A 21,924-nucleotide genomic window follows, 5' to 3' on the forward strand; every position below is an offset into this window, starting at 1 on the left:
TAGCTGAAATAGAGGGTTTTATGTCTTTTTACTTGTCACCATATGTAGAAGATGAGCATTAAAAGAGACTGATCAGATGATTACATTTGGGAAAGTATACTTCCTTATCAGAAATTTTGAAAGCAGAACTTGTTTTTCCATCCTAATTAGTCAGTGTTCAGGAATCTGGTGAATACTTGCTCAGAAATTGAATGTATTCAATTTTATTTTTTCATTGTTTTTCTTTTCCCTGTTTTTTTTATTTATTTTTCTTTTACTGAACGGATTCAATTTTAATTTCCTGACCCTGCCTTTCTTTTTCCCTTCTTTCTTTTTGGCTTCTGTGATTAGCTCAGGGATGGAGGCAGTGGGAATCACTGTAGAAGCCGTAATTCAGGCCTGATTCCCTTGGTACCCAAGCATATTGTGCAGGCAGATGCTACTTACACTAAGACTCTGCTAACATTAATTGCTTGTTAAAAACCATTGTTTTGGGTTTTAGATCAACACAACTGCTGATGAAAAGGACCCTACAAATCCCTTCCGTTTTCCAAATATTGGTGTGGAGAAGTTTCTGGAACTGAATTCTGAGCAGAATCATGATGACTACTGTTTGGCCTATGTCTTCACAGACCGAGATTTTGATGATGGTGTCCTTGGTCTGGCTTGGGTTGGAGCACCTTCAGGTAGTTTATTTAACTATGTTTTTTGTCTTACTACTTGAAACGAAAAGCAATTCTCAGGGCTGATTGAATTTTATAAAGTATAGGAGAAAGTGACGCTTATATAATATCTTAATTTAACCAGTTTGAGGTAGGCACGATTCATAAGCATATTGTAAATGGAAAAATAGATTAAGCAGCTTTTTGTTTGGGAATGAGTAAATGAGTACTAACAGGGAGATATCCTGACATTTGGTGTGTTCAGAGGCTGAAATAAAAAATTTTATGGGAAAAAGTGGTACTTATTTCTGAAACCAAAAAGCAAAGTATCAATTCTTTTCACAAAAGTTAGTATCATTAATTCATTAGTTAATTAATTATTTTGAGGGTTGGGGGGATGGGGAGAGGTTCTTAGAGTCAAAAGGGGAAACTTGCTTCTATTCTACAGTGAGATGGAGAGAGACCCTGATCAGGAATAGCAGGTAGAAAGAAAAGCAAAGACTGCCTTTATTATTTTATTTCTAGCCTTTATTTTAACAAAAAAGAAGTATTGCCTGGAAGGAGATATGAACAGGAGGTCCCAGTAACCCTATCTCCATTTGCCTTACCGCATGGCCCCACACTCTGCTGGGGGCTCTGCCTTAGCCATGAGCTACTGCCATTGAGAAAGCTGGAACAGGATAGTTCCCTTCCCATTGCAGTGAGGTGGGGGTCTGTGATTTATATTATAATAAATTCAGTAGCCTAGTTTAGAGAAATACAAGTTTATTAACTGAGAGATGAGTAGAAAGAATCCCAGACTCCTGGAATATAAATTTTGCCATACAGAGTTTGATCAGTAATCTGTCGTCTTCTGAGCTATATATAGCAATTTCTCCTCCTTCTGACCCACCATTTCTATCTTTTTAAAAGAATTAACTTCTGCTTTATCCCACGTAAGACCTGGATAGGATAGAATAGGAATAGGTATTCCTAGTCTTAGTTTATTCTTTGATTTGTTATGCATATTTTAACTACTTAGGACTGTATTTCTGCTTTTATATTTCTTACTCTCTGGGTTTTTTTTTTTTATTTTTAAGCCAGCAATGAATATCCTCTTTACAATTTCCAGAGCTTTTGTTCTTCTGCTCCACTTTAAAGTGTACTCAATTTTGTGATGTCATTAAAGTAAAATTTTATGTCACAGACTGCATATATCATACTGCAATATGTTTGGATATTTGTCCTTTATGATAATCTTTGCTGGTTTTGTGTTACCTGCATTGTCAGCAGATTGTGCAACTCACTCTTTCCTATGATAATTTGCATGTTTTATAACTTTTATATTCTGAAATTTCTTTTCCCCTCCTTGGTTAGTTGGATAATTTTATCACAGTGTTTATAATCCCTTCTCTTTATGCATCAGTAAGTACTGTAAAGACAGAAATTCATTTGATTTTTCTTTGTATAGAACCATTACTGTAGTGGTTCTTTAAGTGTGCTCCGTGGACTAGCAGCATCAGCATTGCCTGGGAACTTGTTAGAAATGTGAATTCATGGGCCCCATTCAGGTGTACTGAATCAGAAACTCTAGGTGTGGAGCCCATCAACCTTTGTTTGAAGAAACCCTCCACTCGATTCTGATGCAAACCAAAGTTTGAAAACCACCATATTGATATTTTTTGCTCTCAAAAGGTCTATTGGGCAAATGATTGGATGATTTTAAACTAAAAAGTCTGCTATTTTTCATTTTCACCTCCAGACTGTTATTCATTAAGAATGTAATGCTCCTGAAGAAGCTTGGTCAAAATTTCCTAAATCTTTAGGTATTTATCCATCAATGCAGCCACTTTTTTTTTTTAAAGTAGACTATATTTTTAGAAAAGTTTTAGATCTATAGAAAAACTGAGCAGATAGCAGAGCTGTCTCCCCCACTTTCCTATATTATTAACAGCTTACAGTAGTATGGTACCTTTGTTACAGTTAATGAACCAATATTGGTACATTATTGTTAACCAAAGTCAGTCCATAGTTCATTCAGATTTCTTTAGTTTTTACCTAAGGTCCTTTTTCTATTCCAGGTTCTCATCCAGGATACTGCAATACGATACATTTGGTTCTTGTGTCTTTAGCCTCTCCTTGTCTGATAGTTTATCAGGCATTTCTGGTTTTTCATAACCTTGATGATTTTGAGGAGTATTGGTCAGGTGTACTGTAGGATGCCCCTCTGTTTCAGCCTGTTGGGTGTTTTTCTTATGATTCGACTGGGGTTGTGGGGTTTGGAGACAGTTAGTTATTTTGTCTAGTTGTTTATAATAGCTGGACCACTTATTTTATGAAATGCTGCTTATTTTACTGAAACAGCAGTAGGCAGCATTCTGGATTGAAAATGATGAGACACATTACCTGTATTTTTGTTATTGGGTTCTGACGCCTTCTTCCTTTACTCTATGTTAACTCCTCAACTCCAGCTCTCAGAAGCCTTTTTCCAAGAGCTTCTGGGGAGGGGCTAGGAGGGGACAGAAGAATGGGGGCATGAGTTGGAAACAGAAGGAATTTTGTTCTTTGACATTCTGCTCATCTCTTATCCATCTTAATGTTATTACTTAACCCAATGAACATATTCTCAGTTTGGCCAGGTCAGTGACCAAGTCTAGCTCTCGAATTCATCTCCAGAGGTACTCCTGAACTATTCAGTATTCCTTTGACCATTTGTGAAAAACTTTTTTTTTTTTTTGAGACATTTATTTTGGTAGAAGTTGTCTCTTCTGTTTTTCTTGGTTTAGAAATTTTAGTTTGGTTTTACGTATTAGAATTTGACTGCATGCAGAACTCAGCATGAGGTTCTCAGGATAACCAGCAGCCTATTGAATTCTTAACCTGTTGTTTGAAAGTCTATAATTAAAAGGCCAGGAGAATTACACCATTAGAATATTACATTAGTAGACTACAGAGCACTTAATGTTGGCATTTTGTGCAGGTCTGGATTGTCCCTTACAGAATATTTAACATCTCTGGTACTACCCGTTATGTGTGAGTACGATTCCCTAGACATGAAAGACAGGGAAATGCCGTGAGACATTTCCTAATAACCTGTCTGGGAGTGGTATTAATGTCTGGTTCAGTACTACTGCTCAGATTAATACTGTATGGTCAACATGCTACTATTAAGTTTTAGATGTTTAGGCCTGCTCCTGTCAAAACTACATTTATGGACTCTGGTATTATATTACCCTTGTAGGTTTTATAATTTTTTTCTTTTGGTGGTGGGGGATCTGTTTTAAGTTTAGTACTGATACTCTGTGACTAGCTCTCAGACTGTCCTGTAGCTAGAAAAATGTCGTTATATTCCTTTGTTGGTTATTGAGTTATCATCCATCAGTAATTGTTTTTGACTCAAATTCTGTCCTCATTTTTATACATTTTTGTGTTTTTAAGTGTTTACTATGTGTGTAAACTCTTCGGTTTACACGGTTAACCAATTACTGAACGTGATTTATGGCTTAGCTATAGGTATTTATATTATCAATTGAGTTTCTAGCATGTCAAAAGTAGTTGCAGTATTTAAAAATTAAGTCATAACTTATAAAATTAGATTTAGTATTTTATTTCTCCCTGTATGATTTAGTTATTCCAATGTATGTGATTAGTCTATAACAAACAATAAACTTTCCTGTATAAGCAGTAGTCATTAAAAATCAAAAGCAATTGTTTAAGACATTAAACAAGGTATGAATTACAAAGACTATATTTCGGAAGAGTACACTCAAATTTATGTATTATTTTCCCCTAAACTAGCTAGATCTTAAAAATACAGAAAAGTATATTATCAGAGTTTTTAATATATGCCATTTACTTTTTTTTAACTGATAAAGATTTGCAGTGTGGAGTCTTCTATGCTTAATTCAACTTTGACAGTACTGCATTGGACCACTTTGCATATGACACATCTTCAATAAGGCAGGATATTAATTTACTATTTATGTAAAATTATAATAGGAAGACTGTAATTATTATATCCAGAGTGCTTATTCATATCTTTTCTAGTTTCTAGAAATAGTGATATAGTCCTTGGGACTCATCTCCAAAAGTAGAGGTAGTTTAAGAAAATATATTAAATATTCATAAATCATTTGCTGTTTTCTTTCTAGTCAGTTTTCTGTGTAGAAAAGGTAGTAAGTTTTAAATGTCATAAAGCTTCTCAATCCTTTGCTGGTTAAAATCTGCATATGGCTTAGTCTTTCGATTATCTTTTCTGTGACGCACATTCTCATTTCAGCTTCCTGTGTTGTGTCATAACAGTAATTCAAATTTATGATTTATTGCCATATACTTTCTAATATTAAAAGGAACAAGGCAGCAATTGTAGTGTCATGCCATTCTTTCAGATCTGTTTTGAATTGCTTTCTATTATATGCTTTATCAGATTATAAATGTGACGTTTTTTAAAGTAGATTAATAACGTGGTTGTAACTTTGTATTACAGTGTGTGTAGAAAGCTGATTTGAAATAATTTGATCAGTTATCAGAATATCCTAACCCATTTGATTATGTTTTAATTAAAAATCAAATAAAGAAACCTTTTAAGTGTGAATGTAAACCAAAGAACTTCTCACTGGAAGTCTTTAACAGAGTTATTTTAAAGACTATGGTCGTCTCAGTGCAGAGCACATAAAGACATGGATTGGCCAGCTAGTTTCTGATTTGCTGTTTTTTTTTTTTCTAATTTCTTAAATTAACTGCCTTTAGATGTGAAAGCACTTTCATTTCAGTATTAAGCTCTCAGATTTGAAAACTATTAATAGGTGAATTACAAAATGATTTGATATGTATCATATAAGTAAAAATGCAGGTTTTCCTTTAGAATTTAGAAGTATTCTCAAGACACATTGAAAAACCGTAGTTCAATTTTTTGAACTTACTTTGAAAAAAAATTCAAACCTGCCAAAAAATTGCAAGAATAGTGCCGTTTACTCCTGGTGGATTCATCAGTTAACATTTTGCCTCATTTCCTCTCTCTCCCTTCCTACCTAGTCTCCTTCCTTACCTCCATTTTTTTTTTTATCCATTTGACATAATTCTTTTCTTTTTTTAGCTTTATTGAGATATAATTGACAAATAAAATCATAAGATACGGAAGTGTACAGCATGATAATTTGATATTCTTATGCATTGTGAAAGGATTCCCCCACCAGGTTAAGTAATACATCTATCACCTTACACATTTCCCTTATTCCCTTTTTTTGTGAGAATGTTTAAGTTTTATTCTCTTAGCAAATTTCATTTATGTAATACAGTGTTATCAACTAATCATCATGTGTTACACATTAGATCCTCAGACTTTATTCATCTTAAAACTGAAAGCTCGTACCTCTGTCAGCCTTTCTCTATCTCCCCCTCCCACCAGGCCCTGCAAACCACTAATTCTTTTCTTCATTAAAAATATATCATGTGTTGCCTCTCAGGATAGTGAATCACATACTCCTGTGTTTCACTGCTGTTATTTGTAGAGGTGACTTTCTCAGAATCTCCTTGAGAATATTTTGCTCAGCTTTCATTTAACTTAAATATAAGTTTCATTTTGAAAGATGAAAAGATACAGACTTTGAACCTAGTGTAAATACTGAAATATTTAAATTTAACAGAAACTATAAGTATTTCTTTTGCTGAATTAATGGGAGCAAAAATTGGAGGATATTTTGATTATGAGGTTGAACATTTTATAAGGGCTTTGTACTCAATCCTGGGAGTTTGTGTTCCATTAAACTTTTATTTGAAATGACTTCCTAATCTTGGACCAAAGAAACTTTTTAGTATTTGATATATGCGTGTACCAATTTTATTTTGGATTCAAAATACATAGGAAATGTTTCAAGTTAATATAGCATATATTCGAAAATTATTTTGGGGGGGAAATAGATGCTAATTTTAGCCACCTTTGTTCTGAATTAGGAAGCTCTGGAGGAATATGTGAAAAAAGTAAGCTCTATTCAGATGGTAAGAAGAAGTCCTTAAACACTGGAATTATTACTGTTCAGAACTATGGGTCTCATGTACCCCCCAAAGTCTCTCACATTACATTTGCTCATGAAGTTGGACATAACTTTGGATCTCCGGTAAGTGTTGCCTAATTTGTTAGATTTTTAAAAAGTTACTAATCTAATTTTATACGGTGTAGTTTTTGTTGTTGTTGCTTACAGTGAGAACAAGTACACATGAATGTTAAGTTCTTAAGTTAGAACACAGTAATGTACTTGGCCACAGTACTGGAAGAGAGAAAGATAGAATACTTGTGATTAAAGTAAGAAAATAAGCACAACAGTGCCAGGATTCTATGAAGGCAAGGAATTTTGTCATTCATTCTCTTCCATGTCTCCTGCCCCTAGAACAGTGCCTGATACATGATTCATTCATATATTTATTGAACGAGAATCACTTTCCATTATGTAAAGTACATTTTGAATGTTAGCAAATTGTGCAGTGGTTTTTTTGCTTGGTTTCTGTAAAAGCATTATTGGGGCTTACTAGATTTGTCTTTGTCTACTATGGAATGAAACTTTTAAAAAAGTCTTTCAGTATTATAGGCAAAACATTCTCTGACATAAATCTTAGCAATGTTCTCCTAGGGCAGTCTACCCAGGCAATAGAAATACGAGTGAAAATAAACAACAGGACCCAATTAAACATATAAACTTTTACACAGCAAATGAAACCACCACTCAGAATGGCCATCATTCAAAAGTCCACAAACAATAAATGCTGAAGAAAGTGTAGCGACAAGGGAACCCTTCTACACTGTTGGTGGGAACTTAGTTTGGTGCAGCTATTTTGGAAAACAGTATGGAGATTCCTTAAAAAACTAAAAATAGACTTACCATATGATCCCAGAATCTCACTCCTGGGCATATATCCAGAAGGAACTCTAATTCAAAAAGATACATGCATTCCAATGTTCACAGCAGCACTATACACAATAGCCAAGATATGGAAGCAGCCTAAATGTCCATTGACAGACGACTGGATAAAGAAGTTGGGATATATTTATACAATGGAGTACTACTCAGCCATAAAAAAGAATAAAACAATGCCATTTGTAGCAACATGGATGGACCTGGAGAATGTTACTCCAAGTGAAGTAAGCCAGAAAGAGAAAGAAAAATACCATATGATTATCACTCATATATGGAATCTAAGAAAAGAAAAAAGAAGACACTAATGAACTCATCTACAAAACAGAAACAGACTTGAAGACATAGTAAACAATCTCATGATTACTGGGGAAGGATGGGAAGGGATAAATTTAGGAGTTCGAGATTTGCAAATGTTAACTTCTATGTATAAAAACACATACCAAACAAATTTCTTCTGTATAGCATAGGGAACTATATTCAATATCTTGTCATAACCTTTAATGAAAAAGAATATGAAAATGAATATATATGTGTGTGTGTGTGTGTGTGTGTGTGTATGTGTATGTGTGTATATATATATGACTGGGATATTATGCTGTATACCAGAAATTGACACATTGTAACTGACTATACTTCAATTAAAAAAATTACAAAGAAGACTGAAAAAAATAATAAAATCTTTTGCCGTTTATATAAAAAAAAACTTTCAGTATGAAAAATTTATTATATACACAGAAGCAGAGAAAACTATTACAACAAACTCTGATGCTCATCATCCGGGACTGGGATCAGCAAACTTTTCCTGTAAAGGGCCTACTAGTAAACATTCTACGTTTTGTTGGGGATAACAATTGGTCCCTGTTGTGTATTTTTCTTTGTTGTTTGTTTTACAATCTTTTAAACTTGGAAAAATCATTCTTAGCTTAGGCCATGTAAAAATAAGGTGCAGGCTACGATTTGCCAACCTCTGATCCATAGTCAGCGATCACCAAGATTTTGTTACGTCCCCTTTCTGCTTTTCTTTCTTATTCTTTGTAAGATATTAGAAACAAATGCATTCATCCTTACATATTTCAGTATGCATCTCTTAAAAAATTAGACATTTCTTCCATAACCACCACATGGTTATGATACCTGACAAAATTAGCAATTGTTTGATATCATTTATTTTATTTTTTATCTATCTATCTATCTATCTATCTATCTATCTATCTATCTATCTATCTATCTATCTATTTATTTATAATGGATTGAACCCAGGACCTTGTGCATGCTAAGTATGTGTTCTACCACTGAGCTAGACCCACTATGCCCTGTACACCCTGTTTGGTATCATTTAATACCCAGTCCATTGTATTGATTTTCAAGGGACCTAAAGTTAATACACAGAGAAGTACAAAATACTGAAAGATATTCTGTCTTTATGATTTTGGTAGGGCTCATTAAAATAAGTTCGGGAAATTTGTATTTCAAAACTGTATATAAATTTATTTTACTTGTACCTTATCACATCATGTAAAAATGGAAATTTTTATGACTTTAGAAAAAATTGTATACTTATAGCTTAAAATTCTGAAACGCACTTACCTAATTTCCCCTCCACTTTGTAAAATGTAAGTAAGGTACTCTCTAAGTTGGAAGTCTTTTTTCTAAGCCCCAGTCAAAAATTGATAGATTATTATCAGTACTCTTGGATAAAGTATTTAAAATGTGCTTAATCTCCCTACTTTTTGACTGCTTTTGTGATCTGTTCTTAAAAGAGTAATTGAAATTTTAGAGATGGAATTTTTGGAGAACTGTTGTTCATGGTTAATTTGCATTTTCAAGGGCAGTTAAATGTCCCCTCTACTCTCCCGGTCCCCCTGATCCAGTCCTTACCAGGGGAAATTTAGGACCCTTCTAACTATTCTTCTTTCCTTTAGTCTAGGGCCTCTCAAATTTTAATGTGCTTACAAATTCCTGAGGATCTTAAAATACAGATTCCATTTCGGTGGCCCTTAGTCTAGGGTCCAAGATTCTGCATTTCTGAGACTTTCAGGTGATACTGGAGCTGCTGGTCTGTGGACCACACTTGGAGTAGAATATCTAGTCTATTCTTTTTTCACCTCCCATCTAATCTATCCTCTACCAGGTTGCCAGAGAGGTGATTTTAATACATTAAAGTTATATTACTTTTTGCTTATTGTTTAATGGATAAATTGGTTCACATTTTTTGCCTACCTTGCTATCTTTTCCTATCATACTACTTTTAATGATTCTCCCATGCTCGCTTACTCCCCATTCTTTTGTGTATGTTGTTCATGCTACTGTACATAAAGACAGTAGGTGCTTAGTAAATATTTATTAAGTAATATAATAGTGAGATCAGCCAGACCATGAATTCCTGAGCCTGTCTCCTTTGACATCTTTACTAAAATCTGTCTTTATCCCTTATGTTTATTTATCCTATCCCAAATGTTTATTGCAGACTTCTGTTAACTACTTTATAAGCTTTTTCTGGGAAGTTGTAATAAATGAGACAAGTTCCTCCCTCTCAGTATGAAGGTTTTAATATTTGTTTACTCTTACCAGATTAATCTTTGTCTAGATAAAGTTCTAATCGTTCTGTGCATGTCACATATTTCTGCAGCCTTACTTCCAATACCTGCTGGTATTGCTGATACAGTTTCTTTATCCTAGCATTTAGGGTTTTCCATAATTTGAGTTTAAGTGTATTTCCAGTGTTATCTCCCCTTCCCTGTCAAATTAAATAATTTATAGTCCTTTAAAACTTTACTTCTGTTGGGAAGCCAATTCCTTCCCATACCTGCCTATTGAAATCTTAATCCATGTTGTTACATAACATAAATTAATATGGTCCTTTTGTCAGACAGTTTGGCAATTTATATCAAGACCTTTAAATGTTTGACTTTTTAACTCAGTGTACTCTACCTCTGGGAATCCAACTAAAAGAAATAATTGGAGTAAATTTTTAAAAAATCAAAATAAAAAAGTATCCCTTGCAGTTAGACCTTCACTGATTTTTCCTTCCCTTCTAAGACCGTGGTCCCTAAAAGAGCAAGTTATCTTCCGCCTGACAGTCTAAAACAATTGTAAAATCTGTTCTAAAGTAGGACCTTCATTGTTCTTCCGATGAGAAAATTACATTTAATCAGATGACCTAAAAACCTTTTTTTACTTCCTGTTTATGTAACTCTATATTCTGTTTGACAGCATGATTCTGGAACAGAGTGCACTCCAGGAGAATCTAAGAATTTAGGACAAAAAGAAAATGGCAATTACATCATGTATGCAAGAGCGACATCTGGGGACAAACTTAACAACAATAAATTCTCACTCTGTAGTATTAGAAATATAAGCCAGGTTCTTGAGAAGAAGAGAAACAACTGTTTTGTTGGTATGTATATTTTCCCTACATTTAGTATGAATATTTTTAAACATTCAGAAAACTTGAGTTGTATAGTTAATACCTTTGTACCTGCCACCTATATTTTACAGTTGTTAATACCTTAATGGATTTGCTTTATGACATATGAATCAGTCTGTCCATCCTTCAGTCCATTTTTTTCTTTTGAGGTGGGGGTTGCAATTTAAAGTGGATTGTGGATATCAGTATACTCCTAAACACTTTACGCTACATAAGTAGAGTTCAAGATTATTTATTGTTCTTTTTAAAAATTTTTTCATAAGTGAAATGTACAAATCTTAAGTTCACCATTTGATGAGATTTGACAAATGCATTTACTTTTGTAACCCAAGCACATATCAAGATACATAACAGTTCTATCATCCCAGAAGGTTCTTTGATTTCCCTTCCCCATCAATCTCTGCCCCACCCCACCCCAGGCAACCACTATTCTATTAAACCATAGATAAATTTTGCTTGTTTTATTTCATATAAATGGAATCATTCAGTTTGTACCCTTATTTGGAAGGCTGCTTTCACTCCGCATAATATTTTGAGATTCATTATTAGTATTTGTACCATTTTATTGCTGAGTAGAAGTACATTATCATGAATACATCATAGTTTGCTCATCCACTCTCCCATTGGTAAACACCTGGGCTTTTCAGGTTTGGGCCAATATGAACAAAGTTGCTATGAACTTTTTATTTGTGGCAAAATATATATAACATAAAATATATATTTAAACTAATTTCAAGTGTACAATTCAGTGGTATTAAGTACATTCACAATGTGTGCAACTATCACTGCTTTCCATTTTCAGACTTTTTAAATCACTCCAAAAAGAAATTCCGTAACCATTAAGCAGTAACTCCTATTCCCCTCTCTCCCCAGCCCCTGGTAACCTCTAATCTGTCTTGTGTCTCTGTGAATTTGGCTCTTCTAGGTACCTCATATAAATGGGATAATACAATATTTGTCCCTTTGTTTCTGGTTCACTTCACTTAGCATAATATTTTTAAGATTCATACACGTAGTAGCATGTATCCAAATGCCATTCTTTAGAAATAATGTTCCAGTATATGGATATACCACATTTTGTTGATCTATTCATCTGTTTTGCCTCTCTTGTGGCATTTAATATGTTCTGAATATTCTATTTCATACTATATTATTTTTAGGGGGGTCCTTATCCTGTTTCACAAGATTATAAATTACTTGAGGGCAAACACTCAGGCCTGCTCACCTTGCACATAAACAACACTCTCAAAGATGAGTTAAACATTAACGATAGCAAAGGATAAAGAATTGAGGAAGACTTCCAGATAAGCATGGCCTTTTGATTTTTTTAGCTGCATTTTTTTTTTGAGGTATAATTGACAATACTATGGCCTTTTGTTTTTAATTGAAATTTATATAGAGATAATTTAGATTCACATAAGTTACAAGAAATGATAGAGATTGCATGTACCCTTCACCCAGTTCCCCCCAATGGTAACATCTTGCAGAACTGTATAGTACAATATTACAAGGAGAATTTTGACATTGATACAATCCACAGATCTTATTCACATTTCACTTTTCTGTGTGTGTTTAGTTCTTTGCAATTTTATCACGTGTAGGTTTATATACCAATAACTACAGTCATGATAAAGAACAGTTCCATCACCACAAGAAACTCTCCATGTTGCCTTTTCATAATCACATCCACTTCACTCCTGCTGTTCCCTCACCTGCCCAACTAAATTGTTCTCCGTTTCTAAAATGTTGTCACTTCAAAAATGTTATATATATATATATATATATATATATATATATATATATATATATATATGGAATTGTACAAGCTGTAACCTTTGGGAGTGGCTTTTTTCACGCAGCATGATTCCTTCAAAATTAATCCAAATTGTTGCCTGTGTCGCTAGTTTGTTCCTGTTTATTGCAGGTGTTATGTATGTTCCACAGTTTGTTTAACCATTCATTTATTAAAGGGTATCTGGGCTGTTTTCAATTTTTGGTTGTTAGGAATAAAGCAGCTATAGACAGGGTTTTCATGGGAATATAAGTTTTCGTTTTTCTGGGGTAAATTCCCCCAAATCCAACAGGCCCATCATTTGGTAATTGTTTTTATTTATATGAGACTACTGACCTGTTTTCCAGACTGGCTCTACTGTTTTACATTCCTACCAGCAGTGTATGAGTGATCTAATTTCTCTGTCTCCTTGTTAGCTTTTGGTTTTTTAATTATTTTTATTTTATCCATTGTGATAGGGTATCTCATTATAGTTTTAATTTGTATTTTTCTGATGACTAATAATATTGAATATCTTTTCATGTGCTTATTTGCCATTTGTATATCTTTTTTGGTGAGACATCCATGTTTCTTGGCCATTGAGGTTTTGGGTTGTTTTTTTTTTTCTGTTGGGTTTTGAAAGTTCTTTATAGTCTAGATGCTAGTCATTTGTCAGATATTGGACTGCATATATTCTCTTTCTGTCTGTAGCTTATCTTTTCACTCTCTTCACAGAGCAAAAGTTAAATTTTGATGAGGTTCAAATGATCAGTTTTTACTTTTATTGATTGCCTTTTTCTTTTAAAGCCTTTTTCTTTTAAAGGGGCAGATTAAATTACATTGATGTTACCATTTTTATTGTTTTTATCAGTGGTAGTTTTTCTAAATCTTCTTAATGTAGAAGTGTTACATAGATTTTTCACTTGTAAACTGGGTTTTTACAATAAACTTTCTGAAAATGACTTTTAAAATGAGCATATTGCTTTGTAGGTATTATGGGAATACCTCTGTGTTTAAATTGTTAGCAAATAGCTGATTTCAAGTAATATTTCTATATGAGATGAAAATGAACATGTAGTAAATATTGCATGAAAGATTTTCTGACTTTTATCATTTTTCCCTTTCTCCTAAATTACATGTCACATGAATTATAAAATGATTATTACTAGACTTGAGAAAGCCCATCATTATTTACTTAGTGTATATGTGCATGTGCATGTTTCTAGTTTTAGAGAACAAAGGAGATGGTTTGGAACAAAAGAGGGATGAAGCTTCAGTTACCACTAAAATCTGCTTTAATATTTGATAAGATTGAACTTTATTAATATAAAGCTAGCTGTTCTAGAATATTTTTCATTCAGGTGTGCCTGGTTTGGGCTTCCTGCTTTGAGATAGGTTCTCTTCTGCTTACTCAGTTCTCAGTTTGAAGCCTGTGCTACAGCTGTTTTGCACATTGATTTGGTGTAGCAGAAAGAAAAGATACACCAGATTTTAGATCTAGAGGGCCTGGGTTTGTGTTTTGCTCATACTAGGTAGGGCATATGGTTTCCAGCAAGTCGCAAAATCTCTGAAAGTTAGTTTTCTTTTCTATAAAATGAAGACATCTGATTCTTATCATTGCCCTGCAGATGCTAGCATTTGTGATTTTATGTTCTTACTAAGAGCATAAAATTCCTGTTCCAATTTTAAACTTCACTGACAAAATCAAAGAACTCAAAAAAAAAAGAGCCTAAAAATCTTTATGAAATTATTCACTATGCTTATTAGTCCAGACAGTCTAACCTTAATGAGCTAAGATTTGACCTGATATTGTTAGACTGCAGAAATACAAAACGTATGAATAATACATGGTTCTTCCCTTAAGGAGCTTGGTCTAGCTGAGGAGCAAAACTAAAATATATTAAAAAAAAATTACTTATTGACTGGGATACAGTCAGCCAAATAGAATGTGGGAAATTCCGTAGGACGAAATGACCCAATTTCTTTAGCAAATAAGTAGTGTAAAAATTAAAAGAGAGGAGGGAATCTGTTATATATTAAAAGAATTTAAGATACATGTCAGCAAAAAGCAACCATGGGAAGAGAGGTTGGGGGAAGCTTGTGCGGAACTTGGTTCAAATAAACCAATTGTAAGGAAAGCAATGAGGAAAATTGAAAATGGATTGGCTATTAGATACTATTTTGCATATTATTAATTTTTTGAATGTAGTAATGGTATTATGGTTATATTTAAAAAGAACTCCTTATCTCTTAGATTCATCCTGAAATATTTGTAAGAACACATGAATATAGTAGATGAAGTTGTTTACAGCACATTGTTGATAATTGTTAAAGCTAAGTGATTGGTACTTGGGAGCTCACTGTACTTACTCTTTTATTACTTCTATATATATTTGGAATTTTCTAACAGAAGAGGTTTAATTTTTTTCTGCCTGCTGAAGCACTAACTTACTTTGTATTTATGTACTATAAATAGTGCAGTCATTGTTCAATAAAGCGCAGTGTGGCATGGCCTAAATAGAATGCTGCCACCTCTAGAAGGGATCTTAGCAAGGACCATCAGGTCAAATTTCCTCACTGTACAGATTAAGAAACTAAGGCCCCCCCAAAAAGGAAAGTGACTTTCCTAAGGCCACATTGCTTGTTAGTGACCGAGCCACTGTTAGATCTCCAGTTTCCAGATTCCAAGTTTGTTCTGCTTTTCTTAGATTCTTCAAAGTTTTCCTTTCTCCTTTTGTTTGAAGCACTAAAGAGTTTATGAATTTTAAATAAAATTAATGTTGCGTACAGTGCTTACTTTGTCTTGTTTATTTTCTTCAGAATCTGGCCAACCCATTTGTGGAAATGGAATGGTAGAGCAAGGTGAGGAATGTGATTGTGGCTACAGTGACCAGTGTAAAGATGAGTGCTGCTATGATGCAAACCAACCTGAGGGGAAGAAATGCAAGCTGAGACCTGGAAAGCAGTGCAGGTACCTTGCTAATCCCAGCGATGTTACTGTTCTTTCCATCTGAAGGCAGTTATGACAAACTTAAAACTGAGATTAAGAGATGCATATGGTTTTGGAACTTTGTGTTTGTTTGTTGTTGTTATTTTTCTGGAGGAGCATGATTTAGTGCACTGATATTGGCAGATTGAAGTACTTGTAATTGTGCATTGGGTATTAAAAAAGGACATGCAAAGGACACTGAATAAAATACATGTTATTTAATTCCTAACTTAAAAAAATGTGACTTTAGTTCATATTTTTAGAACCTTAAGTTTAAATATTTAGGTAAGGTGGATTCTATACACTCTTGTAACTTAGTGTCATATAATTATTTCACTTGTCAAATTATTTTGGTAGTGATAGATAAAAGCACTAGAATATTGTTTGTCCAGTACTTTTAAAATACGTGTTCTGTGTATCCGAGTTTGATTTTAGCATATAAATATGAGAAATTGATAAATTGACCAATGTATGGTGTATCTATGAAAAACAGTGATAACTTGCCTCATATTTAATCCATTTTCCATTATAGCCTTTTACTAAAGGCAAATAGAATAAGAATACTGAGTATAGTATGCCTTTATTATTAAAACAAGATACTTAATCACTTTCTGCACTTATTAGGACGTTGAAATTTAGTAGCCTCTTATTCCAGTATTTGAAGTTGTATAATTGTAGCATACTTACCATTTAAAAGATGAGATTTATGATATAAAAATTAGGACTGTATCTATATATATAGGAAATATCCCAGCAGTTTTCCTTAATCACCTAAATGTTTTTCTAGTCCAAGTCAAGGTCCCTGTTGTACAGCACAGTGTGCATTCAAGTCAAAAACTGAGAAGTGTCGGGATGATTCAGACTGTGCAAAAGAAGGAATGTGTAATGGCAATACAGCTCTCTGCCCAGCGTCTGATCCTAAACCAAACTTTACGGACTGTAATAGACATACACAAGTGTGCATTAATGGGGTAAGCATTTAATTTCATATGTTTTTAAATTAGTTTTATGAAACCTGCTTTTTCAGAATCATAATTGTTGACACTTAAAACTACATGGTAAAAGTAATTAATCTTGGTTCCTGTTTCAGTGATATCCCTGTCTGTTTCCTCACAAAGCCGTGAATGCACCTCATGGCTGAAGTGCCTGGTGGCATTCCGTTAGTTGTTGACTTGTCTTTCATCTTTCTACTGCTTGTGTTTGGTGTTCTCTGGAGAAATACAGTTCTATAACTAGGCATGTGACTTCATACTGCTTTTAAGTTTTATAAGTTAATATTTAACAGCCTAAATAGAAGAACATTCCCTCTGAATGTGAAGTCTTTAAGACTTTCTTGGCTAAATAATCACTTTCTTCTACATGAGGAAAATTTCATTTTTCGCTTCTTAGAAAGAAGCCATAATAACCAGCATACATAAAGTTGATGCTCATCTAATCTCTTCCTCCATTTTTGTTTTGTTTAGATTTTTAAGTTACCATTTCTTTGAAGACTTACTATCTTATTTGCGCTTACTTTTTCAGGTGTATTTATATGGTCCATTTCTGATACTAATCTATGCTTTTTTCCCCCAACATGTGTTTCTACTTAATTATTTTAGCGTTGGAGGCTTATATCTGTCTATTACTGTGAACAAGAGGTGGGATGTATACGGATTAAGTAATTTGTCCTTTGTTTTTCTCCCAGCAATGTGCAGGTTCTATCTGTGAGAAATACGGCTTGGAGGAGTGCACCTGTGCCAGTTCTGATGGCAAGGATGATAAGGAGCTATGCCATGTCTGCTGCATGAAGAAGAGTAAGACTTTTAAAACACAAGAGTATAAAATCTGTTTCAAAAACCTTATTTTCTCTTAAAGTTTAAGTGTTAATCTTTGGTAAACAGTTGGGACAGATCATTTCCAGCAAAACTGTTCCTCTTGAGAAATTTTTAAATGTAGCATTGTATTGTGTTTCTAGTATTATGGTCCCTACAGTGTTTTTAAAATGATAAACTAGACAAAAACCTGCCAGTGTTGTGGCAATAATTAATATAAACCCTGTTAAAAGGTGTTAAAGCCATTGTAGGCACTACATCAGGAGTTGCTGTTGTTTGTTTATATTGTAATGTTCAAGGTGAATTACCAGTGGTGTTACCCAGCCTAACTAATCGAAGTCTATATAAACATCACGGTGATGATTTTAGGCATAACCCCCAACGCCCTTTTCTTCCCAACTACCCCGATGAGAAATCTGGTCTTCAGCTTATGTTTGGCACTTCTTTTCCAGTGGAGCCATCAACTTGTGCCAGTACAGGGTCTGTGCAGTGGAACATGTACTTCCTTGGTCGAACCATCACCCTGCAACCTGGATCCCCATGCAACGATTTTAGAGGCTACTGTGATGTTTTCATGCGGTGCAGATTAGTAGATGCCGATGGTCCTCTAGCTAGGCTTAAAAAAGCAATTTTCAGTCCAGAGCTCTATGAAAACATTGCTGAATGGATTGTGGTAAGTGTAATTTTTATTTATAAAGAAACTTGATCTTAAAATGATTTGATCATCATTTTACTTGGTCAGAGGTCACCAATGTTGTGAGGAAGTCACTTCTTTCCTGTTTATACTGAAAGTAGTTAACCCTTGAACAATGTGAGTTTGAACTGCATGGGTCCACTGATACACAGATATTTTTCAGTAGTAAATTCTAGTGTAGTACACAGTCCGTGGTTGTTCAGATCTGCAGATGCAGAGGAACTGTGGATATCGAGGGCCAACTATGAGTTATATGTGGATTAACTGCCCCCCATGTTGTTCAAGGGTAAAGTGTGTTTTATCTGAAGAATGATTTTTAAAGTCAAATATCCCTGGGTATTGTTTTCTTCTGAAGTGATCAGGATCTCCACATGTGTGTCATTCATAAATTTGGTTGGTAGGTGATGGAAGTCATTCCATTTCACTCTGCTCCCTGGTAATGTCCTGGATGGGTTACTTCCTCCTTTGGTCCATATGATTAGAGCATTGCCAGGAGACTTTTTCCTGAGGTTGTTTTGGAAAGCCTTGCTTGCTTTTTATATTTCCCCCTTGTCTCAGTATGACGGATACCCTGCTGTGGGTTCTACTTTGCCGAACAGAAGAGGTAAAAGAGAAATGGATGATTTTCTGAAGGTTTTTTCTGATGTTTCAGTATAATTTCTGGGTCTTCATCTTGTCCGTGATAGGAAACGTTGAACAGGGTGATATCAGATACAGAGTCTTTTGCAGATTTATTAATGATTATGGATGTTCATCGAACATAAATCTATTGAACTATATAACTTTTCAGCCCACATTTTCCCCAGTTGTACAGATGTTGAATTACCTGAAATTTTTGAAGAAGATTGCTGAGAGTTAATTGTCTTAAGTCATTTAAATATTTATAAGTATTTAAATATTTATTTAATATAAAATTTAAATCATGAAAAATATCAGTAGGAAATGTGCAAGTGATGTGTTTGAGAAGGTGCTGTACGTGAACTGAGTAAGTTTGCTTTGGAAATTGACTTAGAACTCAGCTCCTCCTCCTCCCCTGCTCCCAAATTATTTTTCACATATTTTGTATGTGTTCAGGACTGAGGATACCTTGAAAGCACACACAAAAATAGTCATCTGTGTGGGTTGGCAGCCCTTTTTGGTACTGTTGTAGTAAAAATTTACCGTAAAACTTCTGGAATTATCTCTAGCATTAAAACGGTGTTTATTACACATAAAGAAGAATAATACTTTGTATATTAAAATGTGATTTTTAGATATGTAATGACTGTGTAGTGGGAGAATTATTGAAGTTGGATTTAGGAGACCTAGGTTTTAAACCAAATAATTGGACAAAAATGTGGTACGTTACTCATTTTTGTACTCCTATGCTTGGTGTATGATGTATTATAAAAAAAATACCTGTTAAGCTAAAGGTGCCTCTGGCACTATGGTAAAGTAGAAGGAATACAGGCTTGGAATCACATAAGGATTCAGATCATCCTTCTGACATTGACAGTTCTCTGACTTCAAGCAGTTTATGTTTTTCGGTCCCTTTACTTCCCTGTTTCAGCTCAGATCCAGTTCTTATTTTCTTTTTTCTGGTTATCTCTAATAAGAAGAAGTTGAAAACTGATATACTTATCTAGTGTGAAAGACAGTGTGTTCAAAGAAAAAAAGTCTGATAGTGGGGATCTCAGACTTATGTTCTGCTGAATGTATGTTGTGCCAGATAGCTTAAGTTTTCTATCTAGTAAATCGTACCATCTAAAAATTATATTTTTTCACTTTCCTTCTTTATCTCTAATTTTGACTCATTTTATTTAGAGTTTCAAAAGCTTATTTATTCCTATCTTCAAAATATTTAATAGAAATGATCTTTTTTAAAGTATTTTTAAACTATTTTTTGTATTTTAGATTTGAGGATTTAATGAAATGCTTCTTAACAGTGAATTTGAGCAATATGAAGTCTTTTTGTATGCTCTGAAACGTTTAGGTTTGTGCAAGTTTGCCTTAAGTGAGTGTAGAATGGTGTAGAATGCTGTTACTTTATATCAGTGTTGACATTCATGTGCCACTCTTCCTAATAGCATGGTCTCTAATGCCTGAACACTACCGCTAGTCTGTGGCTGCATTTGTGGGTATTAACCAGGTCAAAGAGTAAGATAACCAGCATCTAATTCCTTATAAATCATTTGTCTCATTTGTGTTACTTGCAAGGTTTGCTTGCATAGCAGAGTTAATTTTGTTACATTATATTTGTTACATTAAATTTGTTATGTTACGTTTGTCCTAGTTAGTAATGTAGGTTATTAGTATGCTCTGATGTGGGAAGCTCTGAAAGGGACAAGAGGTTAGTTTCACTGACTTCCCTTTCCAGTGGTACCCGGTAGCTTTTTTGTCTCCTTTTGGTAGTGCACTATGGCATCTTTTTTCCTCATGGAGCGTAGAGTGGGGAAACCTCAACAGTTTAATACTTCAGGGCCTGAGTTACTGACTGCTTCTGATACTGTGAAAGTGACATGATAAAAAGATTTTTCCTTTTTTTTTTTTTCCCTGGGGAAAAGTTGTTTTTGACAATAATGTTTGATGTAGGCTGAGTGCCTCCTTTGTGTCTGGCCAGGAGATAATGATAGACATCCTTTGCATTTATCAAGGAGTCACCTAGTTCTTGAAAAGTTTGAAAGCGTTCACCAGTAAATCTGTTTAGACTATCATTTTCTGTCACCTTTTCTTTAAATGAGTGTCAGGACATTAGTAATTCTTTTTCATTTTTCATAGTTATTGATGTGTTCACATTTTCTGCATCTTTTATTTAGGTTTGACATAGAAAACCGTCTTTGACCTTGATTTTTTTCAAATTTATCATTGTATTTCCCCCACACTTTAAAATAATTGCCTGTTTATTGCTTTTTTTCTTTTTTGTTCAGATTTAGCAGGAGTTTATATGAAATTCAAATTCTGTTACCCATAATAATTTATGAAACATGACCACACCCATTCAGTTACATATTGTCTGTGTCTGCTTTTACCCTTTGAGCAGGTGCAACAGAGACTGTATGGCCCCACAAAGCCTGAAATATTTGTCTGGCTTTTGAAAGGAAATGTTTGCCAGCCCCTAATCCAGAGCAGTGGACCCCAGAGTGTGGTTCCCTGACCAGCAGCATCAGCATCACCTGGGAACTTGATAAAAATGCAAATTATCAGACCCCATCTAGACCCACTGAGTCAGTAGGTGACGGTGCATGTTAAAGTTTGGGAACCGTTTTTGTAGTCTCTGCAATGTACTGGCTCCTTCTCAAAAGACTTGTAACAGAAATTTTCTACTTTGTCATCCTGCTATGTTGAAAACGGAAGGTGGTTGTGGATCTCTAGGGTCCTTTGTTGCCTCATAGAAGAGGCCACATAGCTATCACTAATGAGCCTTTAACAAGGATGCAGTATTGTCACAGGGCTTGGCATATGGTAAGGAGTCAGTGTGCATTTGCTAGATGAATGGAAGCAGATTTCTTACATGTCATAATTTATAAAAATCATACATATTACCCTAACTTTGAAGTTGTAATGTTTTCAGGTTTCTCTCAATGGTATTTTATTCTGTTTGCCCAGGCTGAGTTTAAAGGAACAAGATTAGTAGCCAGTTGCTTGCTGCTTGGCAGATTGGTATGAGGGGTGGCATGTGGGGTGCTGAAGGACAGAACATTTAGTCAAAGTCCGGACAGTGG

At 34.3% G+C, this 21,924-nt stretch overlaps 1 protein-coding gene across 1 annotated transcript in view; it reads left to right on the plus strand.

The window, feature by feature from the left end:
• Positions 1–21,924, plus strand: part of ADAM10 (ADAM metallopeptidase domain 10) — a 108,114-nt gene that overhangs the window by 75,972 nt on the left and 10,218 nt on the right. The window contains exons 8-14 of the mRNA XM_032481088.1: positions 482–665; positions 6,573–6,736; positions 10,745–10,928; positions 15,550–15,700; positions 16,506–16,689; positions 17,403–17,511; positions 17,982–18,202. Coding sequence (XP_032336979.1) covers positions 482–665; positions 6,573–6,736; positions 10,745–10,928; positions 15,550–15,700; positions 16,506–16,689; positions 17,403–17,511; positions 17,982–18,202 — 1,197 coding nt within the window. The remainder of the gene's footprint in view (positions 1–481; positions 666–6,572; positions 6,737–10,744; positions 10,929–15,549; positions 15,701–16,505; positions 16,690–17,402; positions 17,512–17,981; positions 18,203–21,924) is intronic.

The sequence above is a fragment of the Camelus ferus genome, chromosome 6 (genome assembly GCF_009834535.1).
Source record: "Camelus ferus isolate YT-003-E chromosome 6, BCGSAC_Cfer_1.0, whole genome shotgun sequence".
NCBI classification, from domain to species: Eukaryota; Metazoa; Chordata; class Mammalia; order Artiodactyla; family Camelidae; genus Camelus; species Camelus ferus.